We start from the raw sequence: 24424 nt of genomic DNA, 5'->3' as shown, positions 1-24424 counted from the left end.
GTGGATCAATATATATCAAAAAATGAAATGGATAGAGCAAGAGACGAGCTAAATAGGAGATGAAACCTAAAAATAACCACACACGGTTGCTTATGCTAGTAAAGAAACTTATGTATGAAGCTACCTATGACAACAGGAGGAACTCTTAAAAACTATACCTAAAGGCAGTAGTTAGCTGGAGGGGGGGGGGGGGGCAGAGGGGACGTAATCTAAAGACGTCGCGGTAATAAAGATATTGGGCTAAAATCACCTTCACCGTAAAAGGAAAATGAGGATAAAAAGAAAGAAGATGAACAGCTTGACCAACCGTGCTCGCCAATCAGCGCGCGCATGTGATAATCCCCAGATCATCAGATTTACAAGTATGAAGAACAAAGTAAAGGTGCGAAACCTTCAAAAAATTTTCTATTTTGCGCCTTTACTTCGTTCTTCATACTTGTAAATCTGATGATCTGGGGATTATCACATGCGCACGCTGATTGGCGAGTGCGGTTGGTCAAGCTGTTCATCTTCTTTCTTTTTATCCTCATTTTCCTTTTACGATGAAGGTGATCTTAGCCCGTTGAACACCTCATGTTTTATCCCTATATCTTTATTACCGCGACGTCTTTAGATTACGTCCCTATTGGGTGTGACCCCAGGTGGCGGATAGGGAAGACTCTTCAGATATGCAGGGTAGGTGGTAAATAAACTACTGCCCATGGACCTACACAGGAATCAAATTCCAAAGGTGGGTGTCACCAGACTGGGCAGCCTTTGGTCAGCATCTGTTCCCCACCTCAGGGGCAGCTGAGAAAAACCTCCAGGGCTAACAACCGTGGTTATAAACCACTGGTTCTAACAATAAGAGCCACCCCACACACAGTATTATCAGTCGTGAAAGAGTGTGTTGTGAAACAAATGCCACGTGGACAACCAACTGCACCAAAGTGAACAAGCAGACACTTGGATTCTGGTTTAGTCTTCAGCATTCCACAGAGACAAGTTGGAGCATCTTGGAACTTCATGCAAGATGAAATACAGAAAATCAAGTTACATAGACAAAAATATTTCAGACTCCATTACCAACTCTGAATCAACACAAGGAAATTTTATAACACTTTTGAACAAAAAGAGGTAATTGAAAAATATTGGCAGACTATTTCAGAAACTCTCTCAAATGTGAAGAACCCATAGAAAAAATGGACTTTAAGACAGTCATTTCAATTTTCAAAAACTATAAAGCCTCGAGAGAAAACCAAATCACAGCTGAACTTTGGAAAGATATCAACAAAAATGATATAGACTCTCTCTAAAACATCTTTGAAGAAATCTCGATAAATGAAAAAATCCCAGATGAATGTAAGATGGCTCTTATCCACTCACTCCCAGATGTAACATACAAGTCCTACTAAACAGGGCAGAACACCTATTAGACCATCAACATAGAAAATACCAAACCCTAAACCTCAAAAACCTCATGGTCTATCAAAAACCAAGAGTAAAATCATACATTATCACTTTCATGGACTTTCAGAAAGCATATGACTCTATAGATTAGGAATCTCTCATCACCATACTAAAAGAATTAAACATAGACAACAAAATCACAAATCTAATCAGACAAACCATTATGAACAGATACTCCAAAGTCAAATTCATGGGACAATTCTCCGACCCTTTTGAGATAAAAACTGGAATACGGAAAGGAGAGGAACTCTTCCCACTACTACTTAATTGCACCCAAGAAAAAGTAGTCAAGAGTATGGAACATGAAGATTCATAGTGGAATTTGACTAGAAATAAAAAACAAAGTCATCAAATTAAATTGTATAGCCTTTGCAGATGATATGGCCCTATTAGCCGATACCTGGAAAGAGGCCAAAGAACAGACCATTGAACTACAAAAACAAGCTGAATATAAATAAATAAATAAATCTCAAAATCTTCTTTGGAAAGTTTAAGATAATGACAAACATAAAAAACCAACCAAAATGTTTTAAAGTGGGAGAACAAAAAAGAGAGATAGTCAAAGAATACAAATATGCTGGAGAATGGATAAGTTGGAATGCCCTCGAGAAAAAGGCAATGGAATCTAGAGGAAGTAAAGTTGAACTGGCTTTCCAACTCACCAAAAACACACATAACAAAACGTTCCTCTCGTGGAATGCAAAAGTAAGACATTATCATGCAGTTATCAAACCAGAAGCCCCGTAGGCAACCAAAACATTGTTCATCACCAACCATGGCCTGGTTGAAAGGCTGGAGATCAAAGAAAGGAAGGTATTAAGAAAAATCCTTGGTCCCAGAGTCCACAACAACAACCTAATTCACATAAGAAATGAAACCCTTTACCAAGCTACTGAAAAACTCTCAGACATAATAAGGAAAAGAAGAACTAACTTTTACAGACAGCCTCAGAACGAACCCAAACAGATTAACAAAAACAGGTTGTTGACTACTTCTGCAACAAAAGAACCAACCAAATCAGTGTAAGGAAATGAAATGATCATGTGGCATTGTTGGCCAGGAGGCCCCATTCGGAGAAGTTCAGCCGCCGGGTTGCTAGTCTTATTTCAGGCGACACCACATTGGCTGACTTGCATGTCAGTGATGAGGACGACAACTCAACACCCACTCCACAAGCAGAGAAAATCTCCAACCCAGCCAGGAATCAAACCTGGTCCCACTGCATGGTAGGCAAGCATGTAACCACTCAGCTAAGCAGCCAGACTGGTTTAAGGAAATGGAGATGGACTTAAGAGAACTCCAGATCATAGAGAGAGAGAGAGAGAGAGAGAGAGAGAGAGAGAGAGAGAGGGTTCAAGCCAAAATGAAAACCAAACACACAATTCAAATCTATGAAGAAGAAAGGGAAACAAGATCAGAAAGAATGAAACAATACTGGGCTAATAGAAAGGCACAGAACATTAAAAATTAACTGATTTAACATACCTCAAAGTAGTGTACAATGGAATAATAATAATAATAATAATAACTACACTGATTTGAACAAGACACACTTTAAACATAAGTATGCATGTTTTTTATTCATCTGCCGTGTCCATTTATGAACTTACATCGATCCAGTTAACATGCACTATATCTATAGATAACAGCAGCATATTATATTTGCACAAAAGATTTTGTGCCTTCTTCGAACAGAAATGGAATACTGAGAACTGGAATAATGACATGATCAGTTTCCTGTAATTTTTGAACTAATATTTCCTTGTCTGCATGTTCCCAAGGTAAACAGTAAAATATGGCACATTGAATTCCATGCACATCAGTGCTGCACCTGACTAACTCTAGCTGCGATTTCCACAAGATAGATTTGGTGCCGTCAAATTTACAGGCAGTGTCTTAATGACTCTGCCATTGTGTTTGGTTGTACTTCTCAATTCCATTTCTTTTTTTGTTAGTTGTAACATGTGACTGATAGTTCAGTCACTGAAGGTAAGTGCTCTATTATGAGAATACTCAAATATGTTGGAAATATTGACTATCATCTTGAAATGAAAAAATACAGTATGATAATGTAGTCTCAGCAGCACTGCTGCATTCAATCAAGAAGAAAAGTATAGTACCAATGGAAGGTTGTTCTCACACTGTGTGCTTGCTCCAGTATGTTACTAACCACCCTCTGCCTCTTTTCGAAGGATGTAACAAGATAATAATATCTGCCCTCCTTGTCTTCAGGCGTCTCTTATGTCTTCTTTTGTTGTCATATAAAATGTACTTATCCAACTAAAATTAACTAGTCATGAGGACCATGAAATCCTGACTGTCTGTTGTACCACCCTTTGCCTTACAGCATCAGTGGATGCAATATGGAGGAGCACATGGTTAGTATAATATCCACAGAGCTGTTGTCAGCTTTCTGAACCTTGCAGCCACTACTGTTCATTCAAGTACTTCTCCAACTGGCCTCACAGGATGGACTGCACCCTAATGCAGACCTCCCCCCCCCCCCAAAAAAAAAAAAAAAAAAAAAAAAAAAAAAAAAAAAAACCCTGAGCAGTGCCAGGTATCAAACCCAGAAGAGACACGCTGCCTGGTTAGGAACAAAAGCAGACTGGAAAATGTATCCATTTGGAAGCAAAAAGGTCATTGTATTCTCATAGAGGAATTCATTTCTTTGGCGTCAATGAATTATGTACATGCCATTTAAAACTACTGAACATTAATGAAACCTTTTCGAGTAGACTGAATACATCTACTGAGTGGAACTTTTTTTTTTTTACTTCTCTGAGTCTTCAACCCACTGTAACATTATTGAAAGAACATGTTAAATGGACTTCTGCAAGCAATGCCATGTGTGTGGAAACATAATTGCTAGTTACAATGTCTGTCTTTATATAGTGTCTGTACCTTCACATCACAATGTCCTTCAGAAATGCATGCACATTTGAAGGAACAGTCATTGTTCTGACGATTACAGCTGTGGTACGTATTATGAAATTGATTCACATTTTGTGAATCCAGATTGACATCAGCTGTTAGTGACAGATGAAAATTTATGTTGGACTGGGACTCAAACTCAGATTTCCTGCTTATCATGAGCAGTCACCTTAACAATTTCAGCTATTCTAGCACACCTCCAGGACTGACTCAAACTTCCTTACATCCCGGAGTTCACAACCTTTATGTTTGCACATTTCATGATTCCCGCACATACAATTTATAAACAAAGATGATGTAATCATCAATGAGGTACCCATGCCTCGATGGACTAAAATTACAATGCAGTACAGCAGAGTCCCGCTAATCCGAACCCCGGTAATCCGAACATGAAAACTGTTAGTCTATGTATGGAAAACTGTGCGGTAAACTGCTGTACATACACACTATTTTAATTTACACAGTACAGTATTAGAAAAATTGGCAAGATAACATTATGTTTAAACAATGCCTAACAACGAAAGAAAAGCTGTCAAACTTACTAAAATACAGTGGACATTTTATCCCTACTTTTTTTGGCGTAATGAAGACAGTCTGTTATATGACGAATAGTTGTGTCATCATCTCATAAACATCAAATCAGCAGGTGTAACAGTGGGCTTTTGCTCCAAATAACATAGCGCGAGTTCAAGGGCTTCTGCTGCGTCACTGTGTGGCACCAGCTCTCCTTTGTCGCTTTCAGGCTCATTGTCACTTCCGTCACAGCAGTCCATTTCTTCCTGGTCTTGAGTCACAGCAGCAACTTAATCAGTGTCAGCAAGGTTCTCCACACATGCCCCATATGCTGCCATCCTTCACTAGCTTCTTCACATCCAGGTATTGTCTGTATCATTTGTAGTAGATTTTCCTCTGCATTTTAAACTAGGTTGTCCTGAAATTCAAGAGATGTCCACAGTTTTCTCCGTGATTTTCGCAGAGTATTTTCTGAAATATTCTGCCATGCCTCAGCGGCCCAATAAACAACATCCCTCACACTGGTCTTTTTTATTTTGTCCACTAAAGGAATGCTATCATCTTGGATCAGCATTCTTAAAAACTGTTTTCTGTAAATCAGTTTTAATGTTTGCAGTATGCCAGGTACATCGGCTGTAGAAGTGGTGTAACATTTGGCGGCAAAAACTTTGCCACAATTTCTCCATCACTAATTCCTCGGTGCTGAGGTGAGATGGCGCGTTATCAGTCAAAAGGATTGCATTGGGAGACAAATGATTTTCCTTAGGAAACTGTCAAACAGAGGGAACAAACTGGCCGTGAAACCGTTCTTTGGACAGCTTACCATCCATCTATGCTTTTTTTCTGGTTGCGACAATATACGGGCAGGGACTTCATGTTGCAGTTTTTAAAACCTCTGGGCCTAGCAGATTTGCTGATCAGCATTAAAGGTAGCTTGTGATTACCAGCAGCATTGCTGCACACTAAAAAGTCACAAATCTTTGCACATTTTAAAACCAGGAGCATGGTCTTTTGCTTTTGATGCCAGGCTTTTTGTTGGCAATGCTCTAAAATTAAGGCCAGTCTTGTCAGCATTATAAATTTTTTGGGGAGGATACTTTCTCTCTCTTATCATTATCTTCAAACTCACCCAAATATTCCTTCACTGCATCACCTCCAGAAGAAAGCTTCTCTCCAGTAATTGTTAGCTGGTGGATTCCATAAAGTGTTTTGAATCTGCCCAACCAACGCATACTCGCACTAAAAGACTCATCACCATTCATTAACTTGTTCAGGTAAGGAGCCTTCTCCTGAACCAGTGCTCCACTCAAAGGAGCTCCCCTTTCTCTTTCCTGCATAAACCAAAGGAAAAGAGCTTCATCCACTTTATCGTACTGGGACTGTTTCAAAGTCTGCCGAATTTTGAGTGTTTTTCACGAAGATGTTGCACAGGACTGTTCATGCTTCACTCAGTTCTTCTTCCAATCACAAATGGTTGCTCTACCAACATCCAGTTCTGTTGCCAGTTTAGATACATTCTCACCAATCTCTATCTGCTTCAAAGCATTCAGTTTCTCTTTGAGAGTTAACGTTGTATGTTTCCGTTTACTCATGACAAAAATATGTACACCACTACACCTGAACAAATAGAATACAACTGTTACGCATGCCAGCGATCGATAACTCACATAACCAAGTGCTTTGTGAGCCAACTGGCAGTGCACTGACCTCAGACACTACAAAGGTCTCAACAATGCACAACAACAAGGGCAGGGAGTGAGAGTGAGGCATTGTTCCCACACTTGTTCCCAGTTGTTAACATGGTGTACCTACTTATCTATTTGCTATACTTCATTCTAGAAACTCATCACTGTAATTGTGGCTAATCTGAACAAATCGGTAATCCGATCAAGGTCTGGTCCCAGTTAATTCGGATTAACGGGACTCTACTGTATTTGTCTTTCCCTGTGCAGGAATCATGAAATGTATGAGTATACGGGTTGTGCACTTCTTGACATATGGAAGTTTGGGTCAAGCCTGGAGGCATGCTTGGATAGCCAAAGTTGTTAATGTGACTGCTCAGCGTAAGTGGGAAATATGGGTTTTGAGTCCTGGTCCAATACAAATTTTCATCTGTCACAAACAACTGACCTCAATCCAGATCTGCAAAATACGAATCAATTACGTAATGCCAGTGCAAGCTAAAAAATTTGTCTATTTCCTTTCCGGATTATTTGTCACAGATTAGAGATTACATTAGATGTACTTTTCATTTCAATTGATCCATAGTGATGAGATCCTCTGGGATGTGGAATATGTCGGAAAACAAGAATACACAATAAAGAAAAAAAAGAAAGCTTAATCATATTTACATTTAAAAGTATGTAAAACTTGTTACCAAATGTTAAATACACTTAGGTACTTATTGTAATTCTTAGGCTATTGTAGCCACACATCATTAAAAAATAAACAAACAAACAAATAAATAATAAAATAATATTACAGTACTTATTTACAATGATCACATTACTGCACAAAATTAATTTGTACAGAAGTCAGACTGTACACAATATTCACATTATGTGATATTAATAACAACATACACACATCAATCAGTTCTGCTAAGAAATTCATCAATCAGTAGGAGGGGTTGGCCACAAATAAAATCCTTTAGACTCTTCTCAAACTGAACTTTATTATTAGTTAAGCTTTTTAGGATGCTGGCACATTATTGAAAATGTGTATTGCTGAATAGTGGACACCTTTCTGAACCAAAGTAAGTTATTTTAAATCTTTGTGAAGAGAATCATTTCCCTTAGTACTACTTAACATGCTATCATTTTAATTGCCTGTAGCAGGTTCTTACTGTAACTCACTACAAAACAGCTGATCTGTCACTATTATCCAAAATGATTATTTATTTGTATGATGTTATGAGCACATTCGGCTATACACTATAATACTGACTCATTCTGCAGGACTTAACCTGTATCTCAGCAGCTAGCACTACTGCATACAAGCAAGATTAATACCACAATGGACACAGCAAACATTTGAGTTTACTCATCAACAAAGAAATTCTGCATAATAGCAGTCAATGATTTAACCACACCAACAGGCAGAGAAAATGAACAAATAATTGGCTCACCCCATTACGTGTGACAGCCACTGTTCAGGTTTCTACGAGTTCTCCGTGGTATAAATAAATGATTATGAAAATTGCAACATCCAGAAAGAATGACATTAAAGAAATTCAAATTCTGAATATGTAAAGCATAGTGTACCATCAATAAGTGATTATTGTAAGAATGCAGAATCTAGCAGTCCCAACACTGAATAAAACTTTCTCGGGTTTCCAGTCATGTTGAGTGGTTAAAATGACACAAGCTTTTGAATAGCCCATCAGCAGTCATTCCAAAGGACAATGGCCAGAGTGTGCCTGGTGGAAAGCTTGTAGCATTTTAAGCAGTTGACATGGCTCGAAAGCTAAGAATGTTTTATTCAATACGTGGTTAAGAATGCAGGTAAACTACACTCCTGGAAATTGAAATAAGAACACCGTGAATTCATTGTCCCAGGAAGGGGAAACTTTATTGACACATTCCTGGGGTCAGATACATCACATGATCACACTGACAGAACCACAGGCACATAGACACAGGCAACAGAGCATGCACAATGTCGGCACTAGTACAGTGTATATCCACCATTCGCAGCAATGCAGGCTGCTATTCTCCCATGGAGACGATCGTAGAGATGCTGGATGTAGTCCTGTGGAACGGCTTGCCATGCCATTTCCACCTGGCGCCTCAGTTGGACCAGCGTTCGTGCTGGACGTGCAGACCGCGTGAGACGACGCTTCATCCAGTCCCAAACATGCTCAATGGGGGACAGATCCGGAGATCTTGCTGGCCAGGGTAGTTGACTTACACCTTCTAGAGCACGTTGGGTGGCACGGGATACATGCGGACGTGCATTGTCCTGTTGGAACAGCAAGTTCCCTTGCCGGTCTAGGAATGGTAGAACGATGGGTTCGATGACGGTTTGGATGTACCGTGCACTATTCAGTGTCCCCTCGACGATCACCAGTGGTGTACGGCCAGTGTAGGAGATCGCTCCCCACACCATGATGCCAGGTGTTGGCCCTGTGTGCCTCGGTCGTATGCAGTCCTCATTGTGGCGCTCACCTGCACGGCGCCAAACACGCATACAACCATCATTGGCACCAAGGCAGAAGCGACTCTCATCGCTGAAGACGACAAGTCTCCATTCGTCCCTCCATTCACGCCTGTCGCGACACCACTGGAGGCGGGCTGCATGATGCTGGGGCGTGAGCGGAAGACGGCCTAACGGTGTGCGGGACCGTAGCCCATCTTCATGGAGACGGTTGCGAATGGTCCCCGCCGATACCCCAGGAGCAACAGTGTCCCTAATTTGCTGGGAAGTGGCGGTGCGGTCCCCTACGGCACTGCGTAGGATCCTACGGTCTTGGCGTGCATCCGTGCGTCGCTGCGGTCCGGTCCCAGGTCGACGGGCACGTGCACCTTCCGCCGACCACCGGCGACAACATCAATGTACTGTGGAGAGCTCACGCCCCACGTGTTGAGCAATTCGGCGGTACGTCCACCCGGCCTCCCGCATGCCCACTATACGCCCTCGCTCAAAGTCCGTCAACTGCACATACGGTTCACGTCCACGCTGTCGCGGCATGCTACCAGTGTTAAAGACTGCGATGGAGCTCCGTATGCCACGGCAAACTGGCTGACACTGACGGCGGCGGTGCACAAATGCTGCGCAGCTAGCGCCATTCGACGGCCAACACCGCGGTTCCTGGTGTGTCCGCTGTGCCGTGCGTGTGATCATTGCTTGTACAGCCCTCTCGCAGTGTCCGGAGCAAGTATGGTGGGTCTGACACACCGGTGTCAATGTGTTCTTTTTTCCATTTCCAGGAGTGTATATTATGTCTAGTGTTGCATAAGTTGCAATATGGGCTTATCAGCTGTATTATTATAAAATTTGTTGGCCAAATGGATCAACTGAGTCATTCTACGTTCAATTTTTCTTTGAAGGTTGTTCTGTTTGGTTCATGCAATCCACCCTATACCATTTCACTCTTTCCAATCATAATTTTTTCAATTAATCTAAAATCTCTGTAGCCCTTTTACATGTCATTTCTACTGAATATTAATTTGGTCTTTATTTTCTGGACGTGTTATTTGGAGTCCAGCTGCTTCAAGATCTTGCTGAATTTCTTTTCTTCTTCATTATACTGGCGATTGGGTGACTTTCTCGATAGACAGTTTCTTTGGGGAGGATTCTTCAGACTCCTTTGTCCTGATATTTTTTATTTATGCAAGTTCTGATGATTCTTTATTCATTTTTAATTTGGAATACAGTTCTGCAAGCGTAAGTGGCTTCCATGAGGGTTAAAGTTGGACGTTAGTGTCTATTGACAAGTATTTCTTATTATACATCGACAAGGGAATATCCAGGATGGAATGTGACAATATTATAAGAAGGATAGTTGCTACTCACCATATATCAGAGATGCTGAGTCACAGATAGGCGCAACGAAGACTGTCAGAAAGTTTGCTTACAGTCAACAAGGCCTTCATCGGAAACAGACGACACACACAAATGAGCGCAAATACGGAAATGCAACTCACTCTCATGTGACCATAGTCTCAGGCTGCAGCCTCAGCAGCCAGACAGGGTTTGGGTTTGTGTGTGTGTGTGTGTGTGTGTGTGTGTGTGTGTGTGTGTTTTGTCTATTTTTGGCGAAGGCCTTGTTGACTGGAAGCTCACATGCTGACAGTCTTCTTCTAGTGCCAATCTACAAATCAGCAACTCTGATATATACAGAAGTATGATAATTTTTTGATTGTGTATGAAAACTTTACTTACAGATGGGGGGGGGGGGGGGGTGTTCTCGGAGGATAGCAGTACTTGAAATCCTATTTTTAAAATGATTTCTTTTTTGGAGATTGGTTATCTGAACACAAACTTTGTCTCTTAAGAGCTAAATAATCCACAACCCCCAGGCAGTTTGTCCCTGTTGAGAGTTTTGCTACAATTTTGATTTTAGGTGGGTTTCCTTTTGCCAAGTCTTCTGATGTAATCCAGGGCTCCATTGAAACTCAGTGACGCTAATCCCTCATCTTGCCTATGACTGGTTTTACTGTGAATGCTTTTGAAATTTCTTCCCTGAACTTTATCTTGGAATTTGTGTTGATTAATGTTGGTTGATGAATACCACATGATCCGAGGATTTTGAAAAGTGTAGATCTACTGATATTTATCATATGCTTTTTTGGTGTCTATGAATGAACTGAACAGCTGTTTAATCCTGTACGTGTAACATTCTATTATCAGTTCTGGCTGAGAATTTGATCTGGGCAGCTTCTGTATGGGTAAAGTCCTCCCTGGCCTTCCCCAAGTTTTAGTTACATAGTGTTTTTGATCTTGTTTATGTTATAGAAGAAAACATTTTGTATTTGCAGTTTAGAAGGGTTGCCCCTCTGTAATTATCTGAGTTGGTTTCATCTCCTTTTTCAAGTAATGCATGTATTATTCCTGTGAATCACTACTGTGGAATTTTTTCTGATTCACATTTCGACTAGAAGTTGGCAGAAATGTATGATTACAGGTATTTCCTGCCCTTTTCTTTATTTCTGCTCAGATTAGATCTTTGCTGCATGTCTTGTAACTTCTTAGTTCACTGATTGCAAGTTCTACCTTGTCGATGATTAAGATCAGGGGTTGTTAAAATGGATGTGACCATATTTACTTTTATTGTTTCCAGTGGGTCATCACAATTTAATAATTTGTTGAATGTCTCTGGGAAGATCTCTGCATTTTCTTGATTATATGTTCTTTTATTTTTATGATTTATCAGTTCACATTTAATGTTGCGGGTTCATATTTTTTAAGACATCTGCCACAAGTTTTATAATAATCTCACGGCTGCTTTTTCTTGACAATTTCTTCCATTATTTCTTGGGTCTTTTTATGATACTTACATTTTGTTTGTGTGATGACGTTATAGATGGAGTTCTGGTCTCTTGGGCTTGATGGTTTATTGAAGTTTTGAATTGGTTGAAATCTTCATTCCACCAATCATGTTTATTATTGAGATTTATTGGAGATAATTCTTCTACTATTAATTTTAATCTGACAGTTAATTCTTGTCATGTTTTGGTGTTGACAGACTCTTCCTCAGATTGCTTGTAGTAATCTTTCTTTTTTTTATTAATTTGATTTGGTTGAAAATTCTCTTATTTTTATTTGGAGGTTTCATCTTTACTGTACTGGTTAATTTTATTTTGATCTTTACAGTGTAGTGGTTAGACTATGTATCTATTGGCCATAGGACTTTCACACTAAAGAGTTCACAATGAAGAAATTTATCCATGCAGACATGGTCTAGTTGCAGTTTTCCTTTTCTGAAGTAGGGATGTTTGCAAGTTTTTAATTACTGAGGTTCCCCATTAAAGTTGATTCTGAGATAAGTTTGTGGTTCCTGCAAATTTCAATCACTCATTGAATGTTTTCATTGGTTCTTTATGAACTGGCCATTTTCCAATGATATCTTGGAATTTTTCATCTTGTCCCAGTTTGTGCATAGAAATTACCAGGTAGAATTTAAATATGTGATAGAGGAATGCCGATTAAGGTTGTGTCTAGGTGATGCCAGAATTTTTGTGTTTCTTCCCTGTCCCTTAGTGTTTCTATTATTTAGTCAATAATTTTGAGATTTATTAGAAATCCAGTACGAAATTATTGGCAAGTTTTCATGACCTGTTTTCCTGGTATTCCTTTATACACAGTATCCTTGTGATTCCATAGGGACTTGATGACAGCTCCTAATTTCTTGAAGGGCCATGATTAGAACTGTGTGTTTGTTCATGATGTTAGCTGTATTATTTTATAAACCACATTTACAAACAACTTATACTGCTGTAAAATAACATGGAATGGGAGAATCAAATTGTAGGACATTCAAAATTCTTGTTTTGGACATAAAGTTACACATTTCTCTAGGTTTTAAGCAAGAATACTATAGGAATTAAACTTACCCTTGATTCTAGGCTAATGTTACGGAATTCTCTTGCAAATGACAAGATATATATACAGAAGGCCACTGCAACAACCCATTCAGATGCCGTACTTATCACATGTAGCTGCCAGCCGCCATCATTAGGATACCACTTACGTGGATTGCTTCCTTTAAAAATTAAAAAAAGAGATAACTTTTACAAAAATTGAACATACAGTAACCAGCTACTTCTGAATCCTAGCTACTAAAATCTTTCAATCTTCACAATCCATTTTTAAAACCCTCTTCTTCTAGCCCTACAAGTTTAATAAAACTGTAAAACTAGTGCACTGAAAATTATCTGAAATATCATATTTACTCCTTACCTATTCTATCTCAAATTATCAGAGAAAAATAACGAAATAACTATAAGAAATGCTGAGGTGTTATGTGCCTTCCTCAACAGTGAAAGCAAGGTGGTGAAACATTGGTTCTAATACTGCATTTGCATCAAAGAGCAAAATGCCACGTATCAGGTGGTACAGTGGTTCCCAACAGAATATGAAGGAGGACAAAAAAATTCTGCTTAGTTCAAAGAACTAGGAATTAAATAAGAACAGTGAACAGTGCATTATCCTATGACATGTGACTTTAATGCCATTCTTGATGAAATTTTGATTTGATAGATGTTCTCACATTGAGAATACAACTGCATCTGAATCATCTAAACTACACAAAAAAATCTTACGATGAAAGGAAAAACAGTTGCCTGCCACTTAAGAACTATAATCCAGCAGTTTAATATGGAGCAATGGTTCTTCCACAATGAAGTTCAAAATATGAAGATTATCGTACCTATCTGTTAATCAACATGACCAATTTTGGTGCCAGATATGACTAATGACAAGTAAGTGCATTTAAATACATGGAAATTGCAAATTAATGTGCACCAAATGGTTAAGGGTCTTGAGGAGGTCTTAGAACATTGATCTACATCCTCACTCATACAATTATGTAAGATCTCCTCAGCACATGTACTCTTTGACTCTCCTTCCAATGGCTGCTTGAAAATAAGCCTAAGCTGTTGAAGTAAGTCTTTGATTTCTAGCTAATGCACGATAATTCACTGAAAATTGGTAGTTTAATATATTTTTAAAAAACTGGTCATTTCACTGCAGTTTACCCAGCTGAATATTGGCAAACAACAGTCATATTTATGAATACACTTCCAGAATTCATTCTATCTGTGGTATTTACTGCAGTACTTATTTTGCAGGCAATAAAATTTTCTTGGATTTCAGCAGTGTATCATGACTTTCTGTTACCTCCATTATGTACGAAGTAATTTGTAGAACTGTACCTGTAGCAATTTTTAGAACTGTACTCTTCTCTCACACAGTGGGTTACAGAACTTAATTTGATACCTAACAGTGCAGTGCTTCAGAATTTTCTCTTGCATGTGAAGTTAATGAGTTTTGTTCTGATACCTCCTATGGGTTAGTGATATTATGACTTGTGACCCACAACTGAAAGGTAAAAGTGGCAAGTTTTGTGAATAAGAGTAAATGTAACTGCACTCCAGTTAGGGAGTAGCAATGAAAATGTGATAATTCTAGTACATAATAAATATAATTTAAACAATATCTATTGATATGCAAAAAATTTCTTATTGGCATATTAGTACCTACTTATTACTATTCAACATTTATCTTTCTATTGAATTACAAATACACATTAGTATACTGCTATAACTGTAGAAAATGTAGCAAGGTCAGCTCATCAAACATTTCACAGAAAATGTTTCAAATTCAATTTGGTTTTGAAAGTGAAAATAATGTACAAGCCTCAACATAGTAATAAACACAAATCCCAGAGACCTTCAGATGCATGTGAAACCTAATGAATACAATTTGAAGAAATGAATTAATAGAGGGAAACATTCCACATGGGAAAAATATATCTAAAAACAAAGATGATGTGACTTACCAAACGAAAGCGCTGGCACGTCGATAGACACACAAACAAACACAAACATACACACAAAATTCAAGCTTTCGCAACAAACTGTTGCCTCATCAGGAAAGAGGTAAGGAGAAGGAAGGACGAAAGGATGTGGGCTTTAAGGGAGAGGATAAGGAGTCATTCCAATCCCAGGAGCGGAAAGACTGACCTTAGGGGGGAAAAAAGGACAGGTATACACTCGCGCACACACACACACACACACACACACACACACACACACACACACACACACACATATCCATCCACACATATACAGACACAAGCAGACATATTTAAGTCTTTAAATATGTCTGCTTGTGTCTGTATATGTGTGGATGGATATGTGTGTGTGTGTGCGAGTGTATACCCGTCCTTTTTTAAGTCTTTAAATATGTCTGCTTGTGTCTGTATATGTGTGGATGGATATGTGTGTGTGTGCGAGTGTATACCCGTCCTTTTTTCCCCCTAAGGTAAGTCTTTCCGCTCCAGGGATTGGAATGACTCCTTACCCTCTCCCTTAAAGCCCACATCCTTTCGTCCTTCCTTCTCCTTACCTCTTTCCTGATGAGGCAACAGTTTGTTGCGAAAGCTTGAATTTTGTGTGTATGTTTGTGTTTGTTTGTGTGTCTATCGACGTGCCAGCGCTTTCGTTTGGTAAGTCACATCATCTTTGTTTTTAGATATAATTTGAAGAAATTATGCATAAACTTTCCACAGCATACTTAACACTAGGAGAGTATAGGAGCCCCAATTTACAAAATTGAATCTGAGAGGGAAAAGGTAAAGAAGACATCTGCAATAGTTAAATATGAGAATATAAGGTTCTTTTTCTGGCCTACTACTGTACATTTACTCTCAGAGTCTCCTCCCCCTCAGCTTTCTTTTCTTTTTGTAGGACACCATTTGAAATTAGGTGGAGTGATATCAGATAAGAAATGACAGGTGCTACACAGAATCAGTGAGAAGAGGAATGTGTGGAAAATACTGGCAACAAGAGGGGATAGGATGAGAGGATACGTCTTAAGACTTCGAAGAGTAACTTCTATGGTAATCTCATCATATTTTAGGGCTACAATCAGGTAATAAAGTTTGAATGATATTTTCACCATTTGACTGTACATATTTCCTTATTTTATATTACTTTTATGACTCTGATCTTAAGCCATTATCAAGTACAACAATGTTGGATATAGTTAGAATGTTAAGTGAAGCCACCATCAAGGTCGACTGAACTGGGTGTTCAAGCATGTAGGTAAGTCCAAAATTATCAAAATGCATGGCACACAGGTAATAAATATATTTTCCAAGCATAAAACTGCCAATGCTGGAGGCAGTGTTATGGGTGGGAGCAGCAGCATCCCAAAGGGATTGAGGGGGGGGGGGGGGGGAGGAAGTAGCGTCTGAGATGTTACTCCACTTGCATTAGGTATGGGATATTCTTCATGTTGTATCCACAGTACATTAGGTCTATTATTTGTGGTAGATCCACCATGCACTAAGTCTGAGAATATTGTTCATGGTAGATCTATCTACAGAGAGCCTGGGATAATGTTTGGAGGGTTCTGTCTGAGCAAGAATTCTGGGATAATGTCTGGTATGGATCCACCCACATAGCGTCAAAGTAGCGTACAGAAATAGATCCATCTGAGGTAGGTCCAGCACAACTGTTCATGCCTCTAGCGGGGGAGAGAATGTGACCCCCGCCCCACAGGAAACTGCCACAAAAAAATAAAATAGCTGTGGTGTGTGTGTGTGTGTGGGGGGGGGGGGGGGGGGGCGGCGCGCGCGCATATGTGTGTGCCACGCATGCGAGGAAACAATTATGTTATGTTATTATGAATGCTGTGGTATTCTCTTCCACTACATGTGAGCTGCACGTCATATGCACAGTAAATGGAATAGTAAAATATTTGGATGCAATGTAAAGTGGTACGATTCTAAAACTGAAAAAAAGGGATAAAGGCATCATATATTGATGTCAGTACAGATGAAACAAGAATAAGTTTGTTGGTGGAGGATGAATGGAGCTCTCTGCCTAACATCGATAGCATACATTGTGTCTATATGACAAATACTACAGCTAGGAATTTGTCTAATTTTTAAAATCATTTATCTTGCATTAAACCATTTTTTGATTGTTCTCTCTGGCAGTACTATTTGTGGGAAATTTACTGCTTTCAACACATATAAAACTGAGTGTTTTGGAAGTGAGTGAACATATGTTACAGGGAGATGGTCGAAGACGTGGTCATTGCAGAGTGTGTCCATATCACTTTGGAATGGTGTGGTTCATAAAGTCTCTTTCATAGCTGAGGACTTCAATTTCCTCCATTAATACGCATTTTGGGTAACACTATGCATTTAGAAAAAATACACATCCACCCTCCCCTGGCCATGGAGTATTCGTGTCACAGCACACACATAAAAGAAAGTAACTACATCCACATTTAAGGGGTGCAACTGAATGTGTCGTCATCTTGAGCGTTGACCCAGTTTTTTCTTTTTTTTTTTTTTTTGCTACTAATACAAATGATCGACTATACTGGGTTTAACCTGTGTGGCTCTAATGCAAAACATTATCTATCTGTTTACAATTTTAATTATTTAATGAGGATAAAAATTACACAAACTCATGCTGTTGGTTTGTGCTCATATAAAATAATGTACTATAAGACATACACTACTACTACTACTACTACTACTACTACTACTAAAACAACAGAGGGTTCTTAAGTGCTGGACTGTGGACCAAACTCCAGACAGTGCATCTTATATTATCAAAATACATGTCTTAATTCTACTTAAAATGCTATCAAAGTCATCCATACATTATGATGACCTCAATGCTAGGGTACCATTATTGCATTCTAACATTTGGTTGTCGAGCTTAGGAGTGATATTTCGTATTTTTTATAGATGTCAGGGCTGATACTTACAAATATACACAACTAAATATGTGTTTTTAGTGTTCAGAGTAGCACAATGCATGTTGCTTGTCACTGCTGGACCTGAAATTAAACCCCATGGCCTTGGGATATCCATGTTGCAACACACACAAATTGGTGTAATTGAATTGCATATCCAATCACATTTAGAAAGTATGACTAGAAGATCCCATGACTGAACTTGGTTTCACCATGACCTTCTACATCTACATCTACATCCATACTCCACAAACCACCTGACGGAGTGTGGCGGAGGGTACCCTGAGTACCTCTATCGGTTCTCCCTTCTGTTCCAGTCTCGTATTGTTCGTGGAAAGAAGGATTGTCGGTATGCTTCTGTGTGGACTCTAATCTCTCTGATTTTATCCTCATGGTCTCTCCGCGAGATATACGTAGGAGGGAGCAATATACTGCTTGACTCCTCGGTGAAGGTATGTTCTCAAAACTTTAACAACAGCCCGTACGGAGCTACCGAGCGTCTCTCCTGCAGAGTCTTCCACTGGAGTTTATCTATCATCTCCGTAACGCTTTCGCGATTACTAAATGATCCTGTAACGAAGCGCGCTGCTCTCCGTAGGATCTTCTCTATCTCTTCTATCAACCCTATCTGGTACGGATCCCACACTGCTGAGCAGTATTCAAGCAGTGGGCGAACAAGCGTACTGTAACCTACTTCCTTTGTTTTCGGATTGCATTCCTTTAGGATTCTTCCAATGAATCTCAGTGTGGCATCTGCTTTACCGACGACCAACTTTATATGATCATTCCATTTTAAATCACTCCTAATGCGTACTCCCAGATAATTTATGGAATTAACTGCTTCCAGTTGCTGACCTGCTATTTTGTAGCTAAATGATAAGGGAACTATCTTTCTATGTATTTGCAGCACATTACACTTGTCTACATTGAGCTTCCAATGCCATTCCCTGCACCATGCGTCAATTCGCTGCAGATCCTCCTGCATTTCAGTACAATTTTCCATTGTTACAACCTCTCGATACACCACAGCATCATCCGCAAAAAGCCTCAGTGAACTTCCGATGTCATCCACAAGGTCATTTATGTATATTGTGAATAGCAACGGTCCAATGACACTCCCCTGTGGCACACCTGAAATCACTCTTACTTCGGAAGACTTCTCTCCATTGAGAATGACATGCTGCGTTCTGTTGTCTAGGAACTCTTCAATCCAATCACACAATTGGTCTGATAGTCCATATGCCCTTATTTTGTTCATTAAACGACTGTGGGGAACTGTATCGAACACCTTGCAGAAGTCAAGAAACAGGGCATCTACCTGTGAACCCGTGTCTATGGCCCTCTGAGTCTCGTGGACGAATAGCGCGAGCTGGGTTTCACACGACCGTCTTTTTCGAAACCCATGCTGATTCCTACAGAGTAGATTTCTAGTCTGCAGAAAAGTCATTATACTCGAACGTAATACGTGTTCCAAAATTCTACAACTGATTGATGTTAGAGATATAGGTCTACAGTTCTGCACATCTGTTCGACGTCCCTTCTTGAAAACGGGGATGACCTGTGCCCTTTTCCAATCCTTTGGAACGCTACGCTCTTCTAGAGACCTACGGTACACCGCTGCAAGAAGGGGGGCAAGTTCCTTCGCGTACTCTGTGGTGTAAAATCGAACTGGTATCCCATCAGGTCCAGCGGCCTTTTCTCTTTGGAGCGATTTTAATTGCTTCTCTATCCCTCTGTCGTCTATTTCGATATCTACAATTTTGTCATCTGTGCGACAATCTAGAGAAGCAACTACAGTGCAGTCTTCCTCTGTGAAACAGCTTTGGAAAAAGACATTTAGTATTTCGGCCTTTAGTCTGTCATCCTCTGTTTCAGTACCATTTTGGTCACAGAGTGTCTGGACATTTTGTTTTGATCCACCTACCGCTTTGACATAAGACCAAAATTTCTTATGATTTTCTGCCAAGTCAGTACATAGAACTTTACTTTCAAATTCATTGAACGCCTCTCGCATCTATTTGTCTGCAAGGCTTTGGCTATGTTTATGTTTGCACTTCTTATCGCTATAAACACGCCTCCCCCTTCACTGTCCAGCCTGTCTCTGCGGTATACATTCCAATCTGAGTTTAGGATTTCATTACTGTTTACGTCTGGTTTCAGCCAACTTTCTGTCCCTAGTACTATATGGGCGTTGTGACCGTTTATTAATGAGAGCAGTTCTGGGACCTTTCCATACACGCTCCTGCAGTTTACTATTAGCACATTAATATTGTTATTCCCTGTTGCATTTTGCCTACTCCAACCTTGCTGCGTCTCAGGAGGCGTCTTGTCGGGCCTACGGAGGGAATTCTCTAACCTAAAAACCCACATGTGCACTCCACACGTACTCCGCTACCCTTGTAGCCACTTCCGGCGTGTAGTGCACGCCTGACCTATTCAGGGGGACCCTACATTTCTCCACCCGATAGCGGAGGTCGAGAAATTTGCACCCCAGATCTCCGCAAAATCGTCTGAGCCTCTGGTTTAAGCCTTCCACTCGGCTCCAAACCAGAGGACCGCGATCGGTTCTGGGAACAATACTACAAATAGTTAGCTCTGATTCCACCCCGCGAGCGAGGCTTTCCGCCTTCACCAATTCCGCCAACCGCCTGTACGAACTGAGGATGACCTCTGAACCCAGACGGCAGGAGTCATTGGTGCCGACATGAGCAACAATTTGCAGTCGGGTGCACCCAGTGCTCTCTATCGCCGCCGGCAGGGCCTCCTCCACATCTCGGATGAGACCCCCCGGAAAGCAGACAGAGTGAACACTGGCTTTCTTCCCCGAGCTTTCCGCTATTTCCCTAAGGGGCTCCATCACCCGCCTAATGTTGGAGCTCCCAATAATTAATAAACCCCTCCCCCCATGTGCCTGCTCGGACAATGCTGAAGGAGCAGCCACATATCCACTCACAGGCAGAACGGGCGATGCCACACAGCCAGCCTCCACATTGACCCTCCACACCCTGGGGTGTACCATGTGAAGCACTAGACTCCCCACTGCCGCTACACTCCGAGGCAGCAGCCTGAAGATGGCTGACCGTGGCCATCAACACGTTCAGCTGTTCGCGAACAGTGGCCAGCTCCTCCTGCATCCGTACACAGCAGTCACACATCCTATCCATCCTAAGAAATCAATTTACTGTAGAGAGTTAATCAACTTTTAACTAGACTGCTAATTCATGAAAGGCGGCTGATTGTTGACTAAACTGTGGTTGCTAGCCACTTCTTGTAGAAAACAATGAAAATAGCACTACCTGTCTCTGGACTGCAGTGAAAACAAACACTAGCACTACTGGCACTATGGTTGACTACAGGGACTCTCTCTGACTGTATTCAAAACAACACGAAATCTATGGAACACTATTACTAGAGCTCGACAATTAAAGCTTCCTAAAAGCAAAAACACACAGAAGAAGAAGTGACAAGTAAGAAAAATACAGTTAATACTTAAATTAAGGTAGCTCGCTGCACAGCAGACGTGAAGCAGACGGTAGTTACGACGACACCTTAATGCAAAGGGTTTGCTACTAGTATGAACAATTAGTATCAGTAAAAAAAGCATTTGGTGTTTGTGGTCATTGTGATCCTATTGCTATGCTAAGACACATTCCAGTTTTTGTTCTAAACATTTACGTTTACTATGACCAACTGACAACATCTTCTGGAATAAATACTGCTGACTTGTATGGATGTACATATAAGGGGTGATTAAAAAGTTTCCGTTCGAAGGCTGTACAGTCCAGAATCAGTATGCCAATCAGGCAAAATTAGTGTGAGCACTGAGACAACCATCCCACCACTGTACCTGGTTGAAAATATCCGTTCGGTAGAACAGTGTGTCCTGCTGCATGAAGAAGTCCATAACTGCCTGCCACATCCTTGTTTTACAGGAATCGTTGACTCTTATCCTTGTTTTACAGGAATCGTTGACTCTTAAAGGCCTTTTTTAAGGAACCGAAGGGGTAATAACTGTATGGAGAGAGATCAGGACTATAGGGCGGGTGCTTGACTGTCTCCCACTGGAGTTGGGGTACCTTCTGCATTATGACATTTGCAATATGGGGACGTGTGTTACTATGAGGCAGCAGCACTCCTTGGTGCACCATTCCACAACGGTGGTTTTCGACAGTCATGCTGCCCCTTATATGTTCTTCACTGTCCAATTGATGTCTACCAGTGTTTGTCCCTCAGCAGTCGAGAAAAGAGTAACAGCTCATCGATCCTTTCTGGATGCATTTGGTAATAGCGTCACCATAGTTCATGTTTCTCTATTTACCACACACAAGCAAGAAAGACATGGAGAGCTCACTAATACGTTGCCAACATGTTGGTGGTTATATAGCCACATTGGAGTTGCACTATGTTGTATATATGCTGCAGCAACACCCTCAAATGGGAACTTTTTGATGTCACTTTTTACAATCCAGGTAATCAGGACTGAGAAATGGTTATAAAACTATGCACCATATGACTATAGTTTTAATTATTTAAATGTAAATCGATAACATGAGCTACGAAACAGTGATTCTGACAGCTTTACTGTGGACTGTCTATAGGTGGATGACATCTATTCATCATAAGCAAATCACCGTGGGATACAATACCTTCCCAGAGGTGTTTTGCTAGTACAAAGAATATAGAAAATTCTAGTAACAGTAAATCAGAGAATGCCTAGAACAACTGTATATCTCTATAAGGCCTGAAAGTCTTTCTGGCAGAGATATAGAACAAATTAAGCCTTCCTCATACATAATGGAGCCAACCCGTGTTGAGTGGACTTAGACCACTACCGATCAAAATTTTTGTATATGTAGTCCTAAGGTTGTTCTGCAATTTAGTCTACTGAGATTTAATACTAGCTTATATGTTGATCACATGACATGACATCTTTTTACTGTTATGACTTCTAAAATTATAATACACAAGTGTTATATTTTAGCTGGATGTGTACATGTTGTGGAAGATTGTAGTTTTAATGGATTATTTGGTAATTGCAGGATGCAATACCATACGTCGATACTCTACTTTAAAAAAAAAAGACTGTCAGGACCTATCATGGTTTATAAAACCATGCACTGTGTGCCTTTGGTTTCTTAACATGGAAATCAATTACACAAAACAGCAATATTGTCAGCTGTTTCATAGATGAGCTAATGTTGGAATTCACAGTTACTGTGCTGGATGACTGAAATCAACTCTATTTCCATATTACTGGAGTCAGTTACTTCCTACAGAATCACAATGAGAAGAGATGTTTTATTATGCATTCACATCTATGGCTGGCAGAAACGTAGCCTTCCCAGATGTGTTATGGTTCCACCTCACAGCACTAAAGTCAGTAGGTATTGTAAATAAAAACCTGTGATTATCCATCGAACCTGTACATATTTATTACATCCATAACAAATTTAGGATTTTTGTGGTATGTTATGAAAATATAGAGGATTTGCTCATCATTCTGAGACCCACACCAGGTTGGACGAGTAGATGTGGAATATAATTACCATGCAACCTATCTTAAATGAACGTCCCCTAAATAAATTACCTAGTAGACTGCTACAAGATGAAATCATAACATGCAGGGATTACAGGAATTTTAGAAATGGACTGTTGCATTTACCACCTTCTAAGAGCATAAAAAATTGTAATATCACTTCTACAGCCTTCTCCTCTCAGCTGCATCCAGCTTTGAACTTGATTCCAATATCAGCTGGTTTGTGTTTTGTCATCAGTTATAATGTCATAGATGGGGTGTTGTCGGAGCTCTAATAATATATGAGAACCAGGAAGAAGGATTCGTGGTAAAATCTTAATGTCCAACACTTCACAGCTGATGAGTTTATTGTATCGAGTATACATAGGTGTGTTTTCGCTACTAAATAATGCATTTTTGTTTAACAAAGGATATCGATATATTTTTGTTAATAAGACTGTACAGGAAAATCCATCGGCTCACAGATGTGTTCAACAACATACATGAGCCATGCTATAAAAATAAATTTAGAACATTTTAAAGTGGTCTTCATAATGTGTTCACAGAGACCGCAAGTGCCTCTAAAGTGTCTGGGCCCCTCTATCTGGCATCCGTCTTAAGAGGTGGTGCAAGTTATCTGGCAAAAGCAGTTGCACATGTTATGAGCCACTGAAAAGAATTCTGGAGCATTAGCTAGATGGACACAAAGGTCAGGGATCATCTCCCCACCCCTCTGAGCTACCTGAAGTCTTGCGGTGGTGGACACAGTGCTTACTTAAGGCATTTATGGGAATCGAGAAGAAATGGCAGTGATTCTACTGTTAGCAGGTATGTGCAGTGTGTTTTCCAGCAGTTATTGTGTTTGTTAAACTGAATACCATTAGTGATGTGTCTTTGGAGAATCAACCTGTCAACAGCTCTCTCTCAAAGTTCACGTTTTATTGTATAGCGAGAGAGCTGTCATGACCTCTATGAGTTGATGACATTGCACATAGATATAATTTATTTTTGCTGCACTGTGGCCGTGCTTGGTCACATTTCGGGTGACGGGGACATATTCTCTCTCTCTCTCTC

At 40.1% G+C, this 24424-nt stretch overlaps 1 protein-coding gene across 2 annotated transcripts in view; it reads right to left on the bottom strand.

Moving 5' to 3' along the window:
* LOC126248283 (DNA damage-regulated autophagy modulator protein 2) overlaps window positions 1–24424 on the bottom strand; it is a 93344-nt gene that overhangs the window by 5976 nt on the left and 62944 nt on the right. For both annotated transcript variants that reach the window (XM_049949132.1, XM_049949133.1), the window contains exon 6: window positions 12951–13099. In XM_049949132.1, the coding sequence (XP_049805089.1) occupies window positions 12951–13099 (149 nt within the window). The remainder of the gene's footprint in view (window positions 1–12950; window positions 13100–24424) is intronic.

This window comes from Schistocerca nitens, chromosome 3, assembly GCF_023898315.1.
Source record: "Schistocerca nitens isolate TAMUIC-IGC-003100 chromosome 3, iqSchNite1.1, whole genome shotgun sequence".
Lineage (NCBI taxonomy): Eukaryota > Metazoa > Arthropoda > Insecta > Orthoptera > Acrididae > Schistocerca > Schistocerca nitens.
Note: the sequence above shows the minus strand (reverse complement) of the source record. Positions and strands in the feature narration are given on the sequence as shown.